This window comes from Salvelinus namaycush, chromosome 30 (genome assembly GCF_016432855.1).
Source record: "Salvelinus namaycush isolate Seneca chromosome 30, SaNama_1.0, whole genome shotgun sequence".
Taxonomy (NCBI): domain Eukaryota; kingdom Metazoa; phylum Chordata; class Actinopteri; order Salmoniformes; family Salmonidae; genus Salvelinus; species Salvelinus namaycush.
Window position 1 is genome coordinate 15,725,677 of NC_052336.1, and position 18,746 is coordinate 15,744,422.

Genomic DNA, 18,746 nt, shown 5'->3' on the forward strand with positions numbered 1-18,746 from the left:
TCTTAAGGGTTGCCCTGTTGCCTGGGGCAAGTGAACTGAGCAGTCGAGCAAGTTGAGTCTGCTCTAAAGTTGGCCCAGCTAAAAATGTTTTACTGAAAACAACGATACCGTAAGGAATTCCAATAGGCATAGCCTAAAACTGATCTTTCTGGTTCATCCCCCATTGTTTAAGTCAGGGTTTCCAAACATGGTCCTGTGCCCCTCTCCCCCAGCACTGCACAGCTGATTCAAATAACTAACTCATCATCAAGCTTTGATTATTTGAATCCGGTTCACCCAGTGGGGGCCCCAGGACCGAGTTTGGGAAACTCTGTTTTAAGTTGGACCATTTATGTCAGCCGGGCAAGTTGAGCATGCTCTGTATTACAACAGCTGAACGTTTCCCCCTTTGACCAAATCATGTCAGGCAGCAAAGTTAGTTAAAGCAAAGATTATGGATAGACTGACAAGGGTGGCGGTCCAAACACTTAAAAGACACACCCTCGTCCACTTACCCTCGCCTTATGCCCTTGGGGGAATCCCCGTCGCCATCTTGGAGGGCGGTCCAAATGATTAGCCAACCAAGGGAAGTTTGCTACGTAAGCCTCTCAGCCCTCGTTTTTAATCGGCTTTGCGAGTGTACAATTATGTTCACTCCGGGCCTGAAACTCCCCATATTTCAATTCGCGACGATTGTACATCCGCTAAGAAAAGTCAGCGAAAACTTAAAAACAACATCAATGGAGAAGTCAACATACAAGTGTAAGTAAAAACGAATGCAAATAAATTAGAAATTTTAATTTCACCTTTATTTACAAGTTCTCAACAAGCACCCCCATAGAGACTGCAAGAGGTCTGGACAACAGGCCCTCTGATTTGACACACTGAACTCTATCTGAGAAGTAGTTGGTGAACCAGGAGGGACAGTCATTTGAGAAACCATGGCTATTGAGTCTGCCAATAAGAATGCGGTGATTGACAGAGTCGAAAGCCTTGACTAGGTCGATGAAGATGGCTGCACAGTACTGTCTTTTATCGATGGTGATTATGATATCGTTTAGGACCTTGAGCGTGGCTGAGGTGCACCCATGACCAGCTCAGAAACCAGATTGCATAGCGGAGAAGGTACGGTGGGATTCGAAATGGTCGGTGATCTGTTTGTTAACTTAGCTTTCGAAGACTTTAGAAAGGCAGGGTAGGATAGATATAGGTCTGTAAAAGTTTGGGTCTAGAGTGTCTCCCCCTTTGAAGAGGGGGGTGACCGCGGCAGCTTTCCAATCTTTAGGGATCTCAGATGATACAAAAGAGAGGTTGAACAGGCTAGTAATAGGGGTTGCAACAATTGTGGCGGATAATTTTAGAAAGAGAGGGTCCAGATTGTCTAGCCCAGCTGATTTGTAGGGGTCCAGATTTTGCAGCTCTTTCAGAACATCAGCTATCTGGATTTGGGTGAAGGAGAAATGGGGGAGGCTTGGGCAAGTTGCTGTGGGGGGTGCAGAGCTGTTGACCGGGGTAGGGGTAGCCAGGTGGAAAGCATGGCCAGCCGTAGAAAAATGCTTATTGAAATTCTCGATTATCGTAGATTTATCGGTGGTGACAGTGTTTCCTAACCTCAGTGGAGTGGGCAGCTGGGAGGGGGTGCTCTTATTCTCCATGGACTTTACAGTGTCCCAAAACTTTTTGAGTTTGTGCTACAGGTTGCAAATTTCTGTTTGAAAAAGCTAGCCTTTGCTTTCCTAATAGGCTGTGTATATTGGTTCCTAACTTCCCTGAAAAGTTGCATATCGTGAGGGCTATTCGATGCTAATGCAGTACCCCACAGGATGTTTTTGTGCTGGTCAAGGGCAGTCAAGTCTGGAGTGAACCAAGGGCTATATCTGTTCTTAGTTCTACATTTTTTGAATGGGGCATGCTTATTTAAGATGGAGAGGAAAGCACTTTTAAAGAACAATCAGGCATCCTCTACTGACGGAATTAGGTCAATATCTTTCCAGGATACCCGAGCCAGGTCAATTAGAAAGGCCTGCTTGCTGAAGTGTTTTAGGGAGCGTTTGAGAGTGATGAGGGGTGGTCATTTGACCGCGGACCCATTACGGACGCAGGCAATGAGGCAGTGGTCGCTGAGATCCTGGTTGAAGCAGAGCAGAGGTGCATTTAGAGGGCAGGTTGGTCAGGATGATATCTATGGGGGTGCCCGTGTTTACCGATTTAGGGTTGTACCTGGTAGGTTCCATGATAATTGTGTGAGATTGAGGGCATCTATCTTAGATTGTAGGAGGGCCGGGGTGTTAAGCCTATCCCAGTTTAGGTCACTTAACAGTACAAACTCTGAAGATAAATGGGGGGCAATTAATTCACATATGGTGTCCAGGGCACAGCTGGGGGCTGAGGAGGGTCTATAAACAAGCGGCAACAGTGAGAGACTTATTTCTGGAAAGGTGGATTTTTAAAAGTAGAAGCTCTAACTGTTTGGGCACAGACCTGGATAGCATGACAGAACTCTGAAGGCTATCTTTGCAGTAGATTGCAACTCCACTCCCTTTGGCAGTTCTATCTTGTTGGAAAATGTTGTAGTTGGGGATGGAAATTTCAGAATTTTTGGTGGCCTTCCGAGCCAGGATTCAGACACGGCTAGGACATCAGGGTTGGCAGAGTGTGCTAAAGCAGTGAATAAAACAAACTTAGGGAGGAGGCTTCTGATGTTAACATGCATGAAACCAAGGCTTTTACGGTTACAGAAGTCAACAAATGATAGCGCTTGGGGAATAGGAGTGGAACTGGGGGCTACAGGGCTTGGGTTAACCTCTACATCACCAGAGGAACAGAGGAGGAGTAGGATAAGGGTACAGCTAAAGGCTATAAGAACTGGTCATCTAGTGCATTGGACACAGAATAAAAGGAGCAGATTTCTGGGCGTGGTAGAATAGATTCAAGGCATAATGTACAGACAAGGGTAGGATGTGAGTAGTGGAAGTAAACCTAGGCGTTGAGTGACGATGAGAGAGGTTTCGTCTCTGGAGGCACCAGTTAAGCCAGGTGAGGTCTCCGCATGTGTGTGGGGTGGGACAAAAGAGCTATATAAGGCATTTTGAGCGGGACTGGGGGCTCTACAGTGAAATAAACAATAAGAACTAGCCAAGACAGCAGTAGACAAGGCATATGCACATGATGGCACAAACACGTCTCATAAAAAGTAAATCTGTTTTTGTTTGGTTATCTTTTGGAAATTGTAAAAATAAAACACGTCATCAGAAGTGTCCACTTAATTTGAGGGCTGAGGGGATAGGGTGTCTTTTTAGTGTTTGGACCGTTCTCGAGATACTTGTCTCTCTGCCCTAACAATGGAGTCGTTGTCCACATAGCGGTACAGCTTAATAAGCATAGTTGGCTGTCTAGTTTCTGCCTATCCTCTCTTTGAATTGGTGGATACATCTCATCATTTTTATTTTTTTGAATATTAGATGAGGGTTGTTGACGTAAACCGCCTTTATTCAATGGAGAGAGAGATGCTGCTAGCCTCATGCATAACCATCTCGAAACAACTCTGATATAAAGTGTTTTTTCTCAAAGTTGCCGGGATGTCACGTGTCCTACTTATAGCAGTATACTCATAACTTAAGCATTACGAAATTTCTATTCGATCAAATTAACCTCACGTAGCAAATAAGCCATTACATTTTTTTGTGGACCAAATTCAACACGCTTATTGGCCTCCATACAACAACTTGGTGAGCGAAAGAAACGAAACAACGTCACCTGCTTGTATAATACAGATTTTTGGCCGAGTTGGTGCTCTCGCTTCGCCTCTTCCTCTCTGGCTAAGGGTTACTCCTCCCAGGTCACATCCCCAACCTTTTTTTCCTTTCGCTACGCTCAGACGTTACGAGACCGAGGCCGGACCAGGCGGCTGCTACCACCCACCTTTGTTCCTCCAAAATTGATACATTCTCACTCTCCATAATAATCGAACGTGACAACCGCGATCGATCGAACGGAGACAGAATGGGGAAAATAGAATGGGCTATGTGGGCCAATGAACAGGCTCTGGCGGCGGGGCTCAGTGAGTAGAGAACTTTTGCCAAGTTTAGACATCTGAGTTTGGTATTTGTATAATGCTATCAACTGTTAAAGGAATGTGTAATCCCATTAGTTATGAGTTATTACTGTATAAGAATATATGTGTTTTTCCAGTATGGTATGCCTAACAAACATTGGTCATTAAAACCGACCAAAAACAAAATGTATAAATTGTTCCAGACAAAAATATTCTAAGTCATTAAATTATATTGGTAGTGAGAATATTTGTAAAAAGAAGACATATCTGTATAAAACACTAAATCAAATCAACTTGGGGGAAAAAAAGTTTACAAATGATTTGGTTCTTGGCACATTTTGATTTGAAAGTTACAGGATACAAAAAAAAGTGTCTTCATCTGTGACTTGCAGGAACTGTTTTGATAAACGAAATATTTTCTTCTTCCTACTTCCTCATTTCAGTTCTCCTTACTGGTGGCATAGTGGGGGTGGCAGGCCAGTTCAGGGACTGGGAGTTTGCTGCTTATGCTATGTATCCTTTCACTGGTGGCAGAGCTGTCTCTTACAGTATAATTCCATGCACAAAATTGTATCTATTGTCGTGATTAAATGCTGATTTACCCTTGACACGTCACAAGGAAATGTTTGTAGATGCATTACAGGCATCTACACCATCATTTATCTTATTTGTGCATTTATGTCCAGATGAGACCCAAATGTATATTTGCATTCTATAGTGAGGTCCACGTGTACCTGTTGTTGTTGAGTAACCTTGACTGAAGTGCCCAGAGCTGCAGGGGTGTTTGTCTGTCTACTAGAGTACCCAAGGGGCAAGAGAAACAAGGGCACCAGCGTAGAAAGGACGTGAGTACCCACATACACCATACCAAGCTAACGTTTCTGTAAAGTCACTCTAACAGTGATGCAACAGATATGATTCCACCAGTTGAAAGCAAGTCATAAGCAAGTCTTCATCACTGAAAGTTTGAAAGTTCACAATAAATAACTCTTCATATTGCGATTCTTCCAGGGGTCAGTACTGCTTCACTGTCTGTGTGAAGTCATTCGGCCCACTGACCAGGAACTACTATGTCAGAGCGTTTCTACATGCAGCGTGAGTACATTCTGTGTCAGTCTAGTCAGATCTCTGGGCTGAGACAACATTCTTTCCCTTCGCTGTCTCCTTCCAGCTGTAGCAGAGACAGGTTGTGTCATTGTGCACAGTCATTCTTGACACCATCTTCATTGTTTAAATATCACATTGCATGTTATCAGTGCCTTGCCTTTGTAACACAATATTTATTTTTTGTGTGTGTGTGTGTGTGTGTGTGTGTGTGTGTGTGTGTGTGTGTGTGTGTGTGTTTATAGGATCTGTGTTCCTGGTGGTTTCATCCTTGCAACTGTTCTTGGCTGTGTCTGCCTCGGCATAGCTAGCCTCATCTACCTTGCGGTTAGTATTTTAAGTATTCGAAAGTATTTGACTCAAGTTAGGTGGTCAGACAACAACAAGGTAGTGTTGTTTTCTGACCACCATATAAAGGTAGTGTGATAAATCTAATTGGTGCAATATCAGCTGATGCTATCAGTTGACGCAACACTCAAGTTTCCTCTATGAACCTACTGCCCTTGATTTACAAGGAAGCGTTTGTTTGCCCTCTGGTATTTTTATTGAGTCATTATTAGCTAGTTAAGAAACCCAGGCTGTCAGGGGAGTGACTTGGCTGTTATCACCTATTGTTGTTGGGAATTCACTGCATGCATGTCTGCATGCATGTTTCTAGAGATCAGCACCAAAGCAACCCATTTATCTATGTTATTCAGGGAGCCTGAATGATCTTTCGTCTATTGTGTCTGTATGTCTTCCAGGCGGCCATCCGAGGGGAGCAGTGGGAGCCCATCCTGCCCAGGAAGGAGAGTGCCCGTAAGCCGGTGGGAGAGAGCATCAAGCTCCCTCCCCAGAACCCTCCACCACGCCCACCCGCAGAGATGCGCAGGAAACGGGCAGAGGACCTGGAGGCGGCTGCCTATGTCAACCCCATCGCTGTCACTGCCAATGATGACTAGATCCCCTTACTCTCCTTCCTTCAGGCCTGCTGGGCTAAGCTCACTCAGGTTACCTTATGTTTCCACTGAGCCCCAACCAAAACAGATCTACAGTGGAGCCCCACCCAGGCCATGCTCAGTTCCGACTGCCATTGGCTGAGGGCCGAATCCTAAATTGAGATAGATAAGCTTGCATAACTTAGGTTTTGTGTAAATTGGGCATTGGCGTCAATGGGAATTTTTTTATGGATTGGTATCAAGTTAGGAATCAGGCCTCGGAGAGGAGAGGGTTGTGGAGAGGACACACTGCTGCTGATGTTTGATGATGTATTAGGGATTGTATTGAACTGAGATGTGGCTGTGCCTTAGTTCCTGCAAAAGGTTTGTGTCCTATATCTCTGCACCACCTGCTACAACTCTTTCAGTTACAATAATTTTGGTCCCCAAAAGACTTTGGAATGTAAATGGCAAAGTTTGTATTCTTGTTGTGACAGTAAGTTATTTTGTGAGTAATTGGATGAATAGATGTGGATGAGAATCAACCACATTTACTGGCACAGACATAATGAAATTATTTTAAAAGAGAATGAAGAGCTATTTATACATTTTGTATCCTCAAAATATACTGTATTCTTTTACACTGGAATGTTAATTGTTTATAAGCAAGCACTGTTTTGCGTTATCTCTTTTTCTTTTTGGCCGGTTTACTATGTCAGTGGTCAACTAGCAATATTATGGACAGTTGTGTATTCACCTCTCTACAACATAATGTATGTCTATGTTTTATGCTTGTTATGCTTTTGATATAATCTGAAAATAAATATAGTTATTCTAGTTATTTAAAATGTGCATGTTTACCATATAATCACAATTAATGTTTGTGTCTGTTTCATCATTGATGAACTGTGGGTTTGGAATGACAATTACGTGTCATGTCTCAAGTTTTACATTTCCTCTTTTCTAATAGTTCCTATGAACCCTATGCATTTAACCGTTCCTTCTCACAGTGCAACACACAAAGACGCTCACACACTTTATTACGACACATTGGAAATTCCTGCACTAATCAGATCATACACAGCCACAGAGATGTCATACATTAGTTATAACAGATGATACAGATTATGTTTATATACCCTAATGACATTTCCAGTTGTTGTGACATACACGTACATTTCTTTCCTCCATATGAAGCAACTTCTTCATTCCTATGTTCACAGTTGACCTTTACCTCAAGAATGAGGAATACAATGTGTGTTTCCTTGAGTGCTCTGGGTTTGGCAACCATTACATCATAACAGCAGCAGGAACAGGTGCAACTTCCTTATTTGTTTATCTGTGTTATACTCTGTCTAATTTATTAGTTATAATGGCCATTTCTTGACACCATAACACATAAAAGGTATTGATAGACCCAGGGCAACCCTTGTTAACAACAAAAAGATGCATTGGTCATAGGCTTTGAAACCATTTACTGACTTTACAGCAAACCCCTTGGCAGTGGTTGCCGCTCCTCCAGTATGCAAATAATAGTTCAAATGTTGAAAGTCGTTAGTTCCCTTTTCTTTTAATTAACTAATTTCAGGCATTTTCAGAGCCTTTGTCCTTACGCACTACTGCTGCCTAGTGGTACAAAGGTTAACGGAAGCGAACTGTGATTATCAAAACGAAAATATTTGGTATGCATCAAGATTGTCTACATGGAGTACCCGTAGAATAAGCTATTTGGCATGCGGATTTTGCTCTCATGTTGTTTATGGCTGTAGCTGGGTCAAATCCCAAATTTAACCATAGCCCATCTTCGTGACAACTCTGTCCCGGGAAGATGTCGAGTCGTGCTCTGAGGAGGTTGAAGGGGAAACAGCGGGGGCAGGAGGCCCTGGACCTCGGGGATCTTGTCCCAGGTGAAGGGCCAGAGCCAGTGGAGCAGGCTGCGGATGTTGAGGAAGAAGAAGAGGAACTGGAAGAAGCTGTTCTCCAGCCTGTTAAGAGCAGCATCAGAAAAGCTAAGAAGAATAAGAAAAACTTGAGCAACATTTACGAACTGGTGGAGTGTTTCTCTTTTTCTAACGCACATTGCAAAATGTTTACGAAATGTCTCGCTAACTGCCACCTAGCTCCACCCCCTAGGCTACATAACTGTGTGACATAGCTAGCTAGCTTGTTATGCTAGTCAATGAAAAAAGCAGCAGGACACATTGACATATGCAGACAGTGTCAACAAATCAAACCAGCATTATACTGACTAACCGATTTTGCCTGGCCAGACAGGACTCATACAGTACACCCCCTTGCCTTGACCATATGAATGTCACTAGGATGGGTTGGAATCCCAATGGCTCCCGCAAGAACAAGAAAAAAAGGCAGAGACTGACCAAAGATTAATTAAAACTATGTGCCAATGTAGAGATTTAGTCTCTGATATATAACCTTAACCTGAGCCTTTCCATCCTTCTTGCTGGAACCATGTCGCTGCAGATATGTGATGCAGAGAATGACGCAGAGAAAGCCACGACTGATGAAGACACAGTGAAGCCAGAAGAACAGAATGGTGATGAAAGCAAGGAGAAGAGTGACAGCGGGGAAACAGAGAAGAGAGATGCACAGCCTGAGACAGGTGCTGCGAAGGTGAGGAGAGAGACGGACACCCCTGATGCACTGTAGCCTCTACAGTATCATGGGGTATTGTGAGCCCCTTCCTCTTCAGTCTTGTTGTTATTATGCATGATTGATCTAGTCAAAATGTTTTGAAGAGTTGTTTAATAGTTTTTATGATGTCAGTCCGAAGATAAAGCGAGCAAGAAAAAGAAGAAGAAGAAGAAGAAAAAGAACAGTACAGGAGATAAACAGGTATACAGTCCATCTTGACAAATCACTTACACATATGTCCCCCAATGTGGGGGCACCGTTGTGCACATTGCCATATTAACCACTTGCTTTAGCAGCATTTTATTGTGTATTGAGGCTATGGGGGTGCTGCCCTGATGCCGTCTCACTCGGTCACATAGGCTGCTCTGTCTTATATGTGGTTGTCAGGAGGGAGCTGGGGAAGACATTGACGCGTTGCTGGAGACCATAGAGCAGTCTAATGGACTGACCCTGCAGAGTGAGGGCTGTGGAGCCTCAGACAACAGGCCTGTACTCTATGTGGAACACAGGTGAGTAGGTTAACAGCACAGCAGCCAATCAGACATCAGGTCTCTTAGTGGGGTAACGTCATACAATCATAATATACTTAATTTATGGCAGTAATTTATCAGTGATACATTTTATTGGGACTTACCCTCTTTTGTTTTTTAGGAACCTGAATCCTGAGACGGAGTTGAAGAGATACTTTGGAGCTCGAGCAGTTCTTGGAGATCAAAGGTAAGATCTATACAGAACTCCTTATCAGTGGGACTACTACTATTAAAGGTTACAGTGTAAGGCCATCTCTTCATTCTTTCCTCAGACCTCGTCAGAGACAGAGACAGTTCCATCGCAGCACCTGGATGACCATCCCTAAAGACACCTGGCCACGCTTCAGTCGCCCAGGTCAGACCTACACTCAACCTCTCACACTCGGGCATCGCTCAGAATGCTGAAAGCCGTGTGAATACATACTATTTATGCAACATTTCACAGAAATATTTTTGTGGATGCAAATGTAATTAAGTATCTCCCATGACAAAGTCACAAAACTTCGCTCGACCAAGAGTCGTCTGTTCTTTCGACAAATCGATTGGTCGAAATGTGAAAACGTGCATTTTTCCATATATTTTGGGCTCCCGAGTGCGCAGCGGTCTAAGGCACTGCATCTCAGTCCTGGAGGCGTCACTACAGACACCCCGGTTCAAATCCAGGCTGTATCACAACCAGCCTTGATTGGGAGTCCAATAGGGCGGCGCACAATTGGCCCAGCGTCGTCCGGGTTTGGCTGGTGTAGGCCGTCATTGTAAATAAGAATTTGTTCTTAACTGACTTGCCTAGTTAAATAAAGGTAAAAAAATATATATATATTATAGACACATCCTATGTGTTTTAATCAAATCAACTATATGCACTGAGCTTGTCTGATGCTTTAAGCCAACTGTTTCATGAAATATTTAAGACACACAAAAGACACACATCAACAGTGTGTTGCTGAAGCCATTTCTGACTGAAAAGTTATGTTACAGAAATCCCTAATTTGTTTAGGAAAAACATTCCCTATTCCCTCAACCCTTTCTATCTCTACATGACACATGTATGCTTCGTATGCACGTGACCAATAGGGCCTGACCTGTAGCATATCATCATCCATATATATCTACAGAAATAAGACAGTTCCTGCTTCTGTTGCCTGTTTGAGTGTTTGTGTTACGGTGTTTGTCTTACGGTGTTCAGAGTTTGTTATAACCAATTTATTGATGTGATTATGATAGACAAACACCGTAACACAAACACTCAAACAGTTCCTGCTTCTGTTGCCTGTCTTATTTCTGTAGATATATACGGATGATTTATAAAGCCAGGCACGTTTAACAGTTAGGCTATTGATTATAGACCTAATTAAGTGGGGGTTTCCTCTCTCCTCACTTAGTCAATTAAGGCAAGGGCTGTTTTCTTGTCTCCTAACTCTGCTGCTGCCTCTGTCGCATTGTTATCAACACCAATATGCCGGCTTTGTTATTAGCAACATGGTCTAGGAAAAGGCGGCAATTCAACAGCACACTGATGTGTTTCAGAACCGCGGACAGCGACCACTGTCCAACGCAGGAGAAAGAACATTTGTGATAAAATAATATTATTTTATATTTATTTTTGTTGCACCATTATTCTTACATAATATAACCAAATACAATTTCAGTAGCATGTCTTAGAGTGAAGGACTATGCCATCCCCACGGCCTCCACAATGGATCAGTCCACTCAGACAGGTGCAAATTGGACAGGTGTCTTGTACAGCATGACTGTTATATTATTTTTGCTTCTGCTCAACTAAAGAAATCTCGGTCGACCAGTTGACTAAATGGGGTCAGCCCTACCTCATACACTAATGTACTGTAACTATGATGGCATAAATTAAGTTCAAGCGAACAATCGAGAGGCATGGCAGGATCCCCGTTAGCTGCTGCCAAGGCAGCCGCTACTCTTCCTGGGGTCCAAACAGAAACAGAAAAGTAAGCCCGGTGTACAGTATAAACGTTATATTTCAAAATACAGACGGTATGATTTTCAATACCATTCAGAAATGAATAATACAAAAAAAAAGTTATACTTTTTGGGGTTAAGGGCACCCCTGCCTCGTAAGGGTGCGTACTACTCCACTGCTGATAATTTAAGTATAACTATAAGAAATCTAAGATGTGTCAGTAAATTATATCCAGCTCAGGGCTTCAATAATGCATTTGGTTTGCTAACTTTCTTGCTAGATGTCAAGGTCAAGCTTCTTGGTTACAGCAGAGACATTCAATCCCCTCCTGGATCAAGATCCATGTTGACTAAATGGTTATGTGTGTAAATACATCAAAATATTTATTTATATTCATTATTATTTGAAATAGCGTCCCTTATCTGCATTTTGGGTAATACCGTATATCCCGATATGTTACAGAAACGGTATGAAAATCTGGATACTGAACAACCCTACAAAACACATCAAAACAATAGTCTGCATCATAAATAATTCAATACATCACAACAGACATTGTGTACTGTACACATTCACACTGCTCTACCATTAAAATGTACAACAATACAATATTACAATGTGTGTGTGTCTCTTCGCAGTCCACGTTGTGCTGTGAGGTGTTGTTTTATGTTTTTGAAATCTGATTTTACTGCTAGTTCGGGTTACCTGATGTGAGAGAGTTCAATGTAGTCTTGGCTCTATGAAGTACTGTGCGTTTCCCAACCTCTGTTCTGAACTTAAGGCAGGACTCTACAACCCTGTTCCTAGAGAGCTAATGTCTTGCAGGTTTTCACTCCAACCCTAATCTAGCACACCTGATTCTAATAATTAGCTGGTTAGTAAACTGAACCAGCTTATTTACAACTGGAGTTGGAATGAAAACCTACAGGAGGGTAGCTCTCCAGGAACAGGGTTGGAGACCCCTGCCTTAGGGACTGTGAAGATACCCCTGGTGGCATGTCTTGTAGGGTATGTATGGGTGTCTGAGCTGTGTTAGCTGTTGAACAGACAGTTTGGTGCTTTCAACACGTCAATACCTCTCACAAAGACAAGTAGTGATGCAGCCAGTCTCTCCTCTACTTTGAGCCAGGAGTGATTGACAGGCATGTTTTTGAAATTAGCTCTGTGTAGTGTACATTTAAGGGCCAGCCACGCTATAGCTCCAGACTCCACTATACTGTAGCTCCAGTTTTCTGAAATACATTTTGAATGGCCAGTTTCTATTTATTAAGATTTAATCAATTATGCTAAATTTAACACCCGTCTCTCCGGGCTGGCGCCTCTGTGTTGAGCAACAAGGCAACAGTGTTTCTCCATTATCACATTTGGAATTCTCATCGGACTCTAAGAATCCTGGTTCAGTTTGGGTAGCATGTAACCAATCAAGAGTAGCAGCAGAAAAAAGTGCATGTTAACAGCAGTGGGCAGCCTGAAGCCTTGTTGACAGACAGCTTTTCTGGGTAGGATCACACTAAAGGCTGTGTTCTTAAACGTTGCCCTATGACGTCTTGTTAAAAAACAGTCCAATCACCACATATCGTTAATCAAATGCTGCCTAGCCCTCTGGCTCAAAGATATTGATGTTTGGAAAAGACTCAATTGATGTTTGGGTCCATAGTGCCCCTGGTGTTGTGGGATACTGGGCTGTTTAACCCAGAGCTGAGGTTGGAGAAGAATCAGAGTCTCTTATGTCAGTGTTAGCTACTCCTCAGGGTGTTAAAGCTCCCCCAAACTCAAGGCTTATACAATCACCTGACTGGAGATTTGGTCTGGGAAATATAATTTCCTCCCAAAATATAGATGGGTAATTTTATTTTATTTTACCTCTCACTTTTTGAGTAGTCTCAATGCCTTAGCTTGTATGTGGTACACCATGACTGCTGTGTCACCATGAAATGCTTCCCTCTGGTTCCACTTCTCCTTAGCCCAAAGTGTGTTCATTCAAATTCTAGGGTGCTATACTGTACTTGGGCATAGAATGAGTGGGACAGATTGCAGTTTTTATTCCACTTAAATATCTACAGTGCATTCGGAAATTATTCCAACCCCTTGACTTTTTCCACATTTTGTTACGTTACAACCTTTTTCTCGTCAATCTACACACAATACACCATAATGACAAAGCGAAAACTGATTTTTAGAAATGTATTGAAAATAAAAAAACAGAAATACCTTATTCACATAAGTATTCAGACCCTTTGCTCTGAGACTCGAAATTGAGCTCAGGTGCATCCTGTTTCCATCGATAATCCTTGAGATGTTTCTACAACATGATTGGAGTCCACCTGTGGTAAATTCAATTGATTGGACATGTTTTGGAAAGGCACACAGTTTACAGTGCATGTCAGAGCAAAAACCAAGCCATGAGGTTGAAGGAATTGTCCGTAGAGTCGAGGCACAGATCTGGGGAATGGCCAAATGGAGTGGCCAAATGGAATTACATGACAGCCCACTTGGAGTTTGCCAAAAGCCACCTAAAGACTCTCAGTCCATGAGAAACAAGATTCTCTGGTCTGATGAAACCAAGATTGGCCTGAATGCCAAGTGTCATGTCTGGAGGAAACCTGGCACTATTCCTATGGTGAAGCATTCTGGTGGCAGCATCATGATCTGGGGATGTTTTTCAGTGGCAGGGACTGGAAGGCTAGTCACCGGAAAGATGAACGGAGCAAAGTAAAGAGAGATTCTTGATGAAACCTGCTCCAGAGCGCTCAGGACCTCAGACTAGGGTGAAGGTTCACCTTCCAACAGGACAACGACCATAAGCACACAGCCAAGACAACACAGGAGTGGCTTCGGAGCAAGTCTCTGAATGTCCTTGAGTGGCCCAGCCAGAGCCTGGACTTGAACCCAATCGAACCTCTCTGGAGAGACCTGAAATTAGCTGTGCAGCGACGCTCCCCATCCAACTTGACAGAGCTTGAGAGGATCTGCAGAGAAGAATGGGAGAAACTCCCCAAATACAGGTGTGCCAAGCTTGTAGCATCATACCCTAGAAGACTCGGCTGTAATCGCTGCCAAAGGTGCTTCAACAAAATACTGAGTAAAGGGTCTGAATACTTATGTAAATGTGATATTTCTAAAAACCTATTTTTGCTTTGTCATTATGGGGTATTGTGTGTAGATTGAGGGGAATAAACTATTTAATCCGTTTAAGAATAAGGCTGTAATGTAACAAAATATGGGAAAAGTCAAGGGGTCTGAATACTTTCCGAATGCACAGTATATCTATATCGAATTGACTTATCATTATCTTTATTCCACATGCACATCTATATCAAATTGATGCAATTTCAACATACTGCAACTGTACACACATTTAACCAATAACGTGTATAAATCCTGGATGACTGATGGGGCGCTGTATTGAAGCCACCGCGCAGCCATCTTGGTACTCCTCCTCAATTGTAAAAATGTTGGATTTTGGAAGCTATAGAAATGCATTTATTATTGTCTATATTCGTTTCTGATTTATCCTAATACAGACACTTTAATGCATACTTTTAAGTTGTATTATGTGAGCTAAACATAAAAATGAAAAAATGTAACATTTTCCTTAAAGCATTTTTTTAGGGTACTAATGTTACTGTCTCCACTACAACAAAAAAATATTTAAATACATGTCATTTTGTCCCTTTAATTGAAATACTGTAGAATTCCATTCATTTCTGTGGAGGACTGCTCCTACTAGGGAAGGCCAATATGGCCGACTGGTGGCTTCAAATCACATTTTATTGGTCACATACACATGTTTAGCAGATGTTATTGCAGGTGTAGCGAAATGCTTGTGTTTCTAGCTCCAACAGTGTAATAATATCTAACAAGTAATATATAACAATTTCACAACAATACAAACAAATTAAAGGAATGTAATTAAGAATATATAAATGTCAGAGCGGCATAGACTAAGATACAGTAGAATAGAATACAGTATATACATATGAGATTAATAATGTTTACATATTTTGCATTACTCAAGTGGCCAGTGATTTCAAGTCTATGTATATAGGCAGCAGCCTCTAATGTGCTAGTGATGGCTATTTAACAGTCTGATGGCCTTGAGATTGAAGCTGTTTTTCAGTCTCTCAGTCCCAGCTTTGATGCACCTGTACTGATCTCGCCTTCTGGATGATAGCGGGGTGAACTGGCCGTGGCTCAGGTGGTTGTTGTCCTTGATGATCTTTTTAGCCTTCCTGTGACATTGCGTGCTTTAGGTGTCCTGGAGGGCAGGTAGTTTGCCCCTGGTGATGCGTTGGGCAGACCGCACCACCCTCTGGAGAGCCCTGAGGTTGCGGGCGGTGTAGTTGCCGTAGCAGGCGGTGATACAGCCCGACGGGATGCTCTCAATTGTGCATCTGTAAAAGTTTTAGGTGCCAAGCCAAATTTCTTCACCCTCCTGAGGTTGAAGAGGTGCTGTTGTGCCTTCTTCACCACACAGTCTGTGTGGGTGGACCATTTCAGTTTGTCAGTGATGTGTATGCCGAGGAACTTGAAGCTTTCCACCTTTAGCACTGCGGTCCTGTCTGTGGATAGGGGGGGTGCTCCCTCTGCTGTTTCCTGAAGTCCATGATCAGCTGCTTTTGTTTTGTTGATGTTGAGTGAGAGGTTATTTTCCTGGCACCATACTCCCAGAGCCCTCACCTCCTCCCTGTAGGCTGTCTCGTCATTGTTGGTAATCAAGCCTACTACTGTTGTGTCGTCCGCAAACTTGATGATTGAGTTGGAGGCGTGCGTGGCCACGCAGTCATGGGTGAACAGGGAGTACAGGAGGGGGCTGAGCACGCACCCTTGTGGGGCCCCAGTGTTGAGGATTAGCAAAGTGGAGGTGTTGTTTCCTACCTTCACCACCTGGGGGCGGCCTTTCAGGAAGTCCAGGACCCAGTTGAAGAAACTTAGCCTCTGAATGGGCAATACATAGCATCAGCAATCCAGGGTTTATATACGTCATTGCATGTAACTCACATAGAATAATACTGTCTAATATTTATTCCCTCAGGTATCTCAATGACCCTACTGGAGTCCAGGGATGGTCTACAGTACTTCACCTTCGAGCACAGCCGAGACTACCAGCAGATTCAGTTCAAGTTCCTGGACTCAGTTGAGTCCATGGATCCCAACAACATTCTGGTAAGGCTACACCCGCGGTCTCAGGGAGATTGATCAGCAAAGCCGTGATGCGTGTCTCAAATATCTAGGACAACTGATATGCATGAATTTAGATTCTAGATAAATCCTGACTAAGATTCTAGGTCACGGCATGAGAAACTAGAGGTAAATTCAGTTGAAATTTCAGGTTGAGGACTGTGGCAAACCTCTTCAAGGTTATGAGCGTTTGTCACATATTAAGTGGGAAACTGTCACCAAATTACCCCAGAATGAGAGTTCTTTCGAACAGGACAGTACCTGTGTGTTTGTCTCTCCGTCCTAGTCCACCCAGGTCGTAGGCAAGGTCAAGGATAGCAGGGTTCGGTACACGAATCGGGTTCTCAGTAGGTCCAGGTCCAAACGCCAACAGGTAAGTCCAAAACAGTCCAGCTCATACACGGTAAATCCAGCCAATATCTATTGTCTCTTTCTCTACGGTTCATAGATCCTTCCAGCCCTCACTTCTTCTTCCTGGTTTTTGTTGACCCTTTATCTGTGTGTCGGCTCCACCTTCTGAGGGTTCCCCTTGCTTCTGGGACTTGTAGTTTTGGCAGTCGGCCATTTTGTGATCTGTAGTTCTGATCGGGGTGGCCATTTTAGTGATCGGGCAGAGCCCGTTTATTAGTTCTGCTCTCACATATCTGCCATTTATCACTCGACCCCCTTCTTTGCCACACATCTCCCCCCCTAGATCCGACCCCCTAGGTCGGGCTACCGCAGCAAAATATGCGTGCATGCGGGATAACCCATCCACATTTCCCATTTCCTTCCCTGCTTTGTGTTTCAAGTCAAAGTGAAACGGTTGGAGACTCAAAAACCACCGCATCACCCGAGCGTTCTTCTCTTTAGCCCTATGCATCCAGGTGAGTGGGGCATGGTCACTGATGAGGGTGAAGTGGCGCCCCAGCAGGTAGTATTTCAGGCTTTCTAGAGCCCACTTTACTGCCAGCGCCTCTTTCTCAACGACTGCGTAGTTGGTTTCCCGTGGTTCCAGCTTCCTGCTTAAAAACAGGATGGGGTGTTCCACCCCTTCTACCTCTTGGGATAGCACTGCTCCCAAGCCGACCTCTGAGGCATCCGTCTGAACCACAAACTCTTTCTCAAAGTCTGGTACCACCAGCACTGGATTACAGCAGAGAGCCTCCTGTAATGTCCTAAATGCTTTGGTGGCCCTTTCATCCCATTTGACCATGTTTGGCCCTCTGGCTCTAGTCATGTCGGTGAGTGGGGCGGCCACTGTGGCATAACTTGGGATGAACTTCCGGTAGTAACCGGTCAGCCCTAGGAAGGCTCTAACTTGCTTCTTATTTACTGGTTTCGGCCATTCTCTAATTGCCTCCACCTTCTTACGTTGGGGTTTGATTAACCCTCTTCCCACGGTGTATCCCAGATACTCTTGTTTCCTCTAACCCCACATAACACTTGGCAGGGTTCGCCATGAGCCCTGCCTTTCTAAGGGCGTCTAACACCGCCTGTACCCGGGGTAAGTGGGATTCCCAATCAGGGCTGTAGATCCCCACGTCATCTAAATAAGCTGCGGCGTATGCCTGGTGCGGCTTTAGGACCTTGTTCATGAGCCGTTGAAAGGTGGCTGGGGCCCCGTGTAAGCCGAATGGCATGACAGTGTATTGAAACAAACCGTCAGGGGTTGCAAAGGCTATCTTTTCTTTGGCCCTGGGGGTCAGAGGAATTTGCCAGTACCCTTTTGTCAGGTCCAGGGTCGTAATGTACCGAGCTTTACCAACTTTCTCCAGTAGTTCGTCTACTCGGGGCATGGGGTAGGCATCAAACTTGGAGATTTCATTTACCTTCCGAAAGTCGTTACAGAACCGCAAAGACCCATCGGGCTTGGAGACCATCACAATTGGGCTAGACCACTCACTATGTGACTCCTCAATCACTCCAGCTGTCAACATTTTCTCTGTCTCTGCTCTAATCGCGGCCTGTCGAGCCTCGGGTACCCGATATGGCCTCATGCTCACTTTTCTCCCTGGTAGGGAAACGATATCATGAGCCGTAACCTCAGTTCGGCCGGGTACCTCTGAAAACACATCTCTGTTTTTCTGGATCAGGGTCTTTACTTCCTGTACTTGTGCTGGGGACAGAGTAGGTGAAATATTAACTTCGGCTGTCTCCTGAGTGTGTGTAGGGTGTGTGACCATTAGTGTTTCTCTCTCTCTCCATGCTTTTAACAGGTTTATGTGATAGATCTGTTCCTGTGGCCGTCAACCTGGCTGTCGGATCCGATAATTAACTTCTCCTATTCTCTCCAGTACTTCATATGGTCCTTTCCATGTGGCTAGTAGTTTGCACTCTACCGTGGGGATCAGCACTAACACCTTATCTCCCGGTTGAAATTCCCTCAGGGTAGCCTGCCGGTTATAAGTGTGCCG

General features: G+C 43.8%; 2 protein-coding genes across 4 annotated transcripts in view; both read left to right on the forward strand.

Moving 5' to 3' along the window:
• Nucleotides 1–3,824: 3,824 nt before the first annotated feature.
• On the forward strand, nt 3,825–6,895 carry LOC120024964 (cytochrome b-245 light chain-like). The gene is made up of 6 exons (XM_038969355.1): nt 3,825–4,039; nt 4,477–4,546; nt 4,804–4,878; nt 5,045–5,128; nt 5,383–5,464; nt 5,881–6,895. Exons 1-6 carry the CDS (start codon nt 3,982–3,984, stop codon nt 6,076–6,078), a joined length of 567 nt encoding a protein of 188 aa, XP_038825283.1. The 5' UTR covers nt 3,825–3,981; the 3' UTR covers nt 6,079–6,895.
• An 832-nt stretch (nt 6,896–7,727) lies between these two features.
• Nucleotides 7,728–18,746, forward strand: part of LOC120024887 (transcription factor 25-like) — a 38,912-nt gene continuing 27,893 nt past the window's right edge. For 2 of the 3 annotated variants that reach the window (XM_038969233.1, XM_038969235.1), the window contains exons 1-7: nt 7,728–8,104; nt 8,536–8,685; nt 8,839–8,907; nt 9,094–9,215; nt 9,358–9,423; nt 9,509–9,591; nt 16,205–16,335. In XM_038969233.1, coding sequence (XP_038825161.1) covers nt 7,883–8,104; nt 8,536–8,685; nt 8,839–8,907; nt 9,094–9,215; nt 9,358–9,423; nt 9,509–9,591; nt 16,205–16,335 — 843 coding nt within the window. In that variant the 5' untranslated portion in view covers nt 7,728–7,882. The remainder of the gene's footprint in view (nt 8,105–8,535; nt 8,686–8,838; nt 8,908–9,093; nt 9,216–9,357; nt 9,424–9,508; nt 9,592–16,204; nt 16,336–18,746) is intronic. The other variant, XM_038969234.1, reaches the window with a different exon arrangement.

What these genes read in the sequence shown, in the direction of transcription:
- LOC120024964 (XM_038969355.1), top strand. Translation starts at nt 3,982, where the DNA reads ATGGGGAAAATAGAATGGGCTATGTGGGCCAATGAACAGGCTCTGGCG. An exon ending in GAGTTTGCTGCTTATGCTAT is followed by an intron (nt 4,547 to 4,803) that starts GTATCCTTTCAC and finishes TGAAGTGCCCAG; the next exon opens with AGCTGCAGGGGTGTTTGTCT. An exon ending in CTAGCCTCATCTACCTTGCG is followed by an intron (nt 5,465 to 5,880) that starts GTTAGTATTTTA and finishes TATGTCTTCCAG; the next exon opens with GCGGCCATCCGAGGGGAGCA.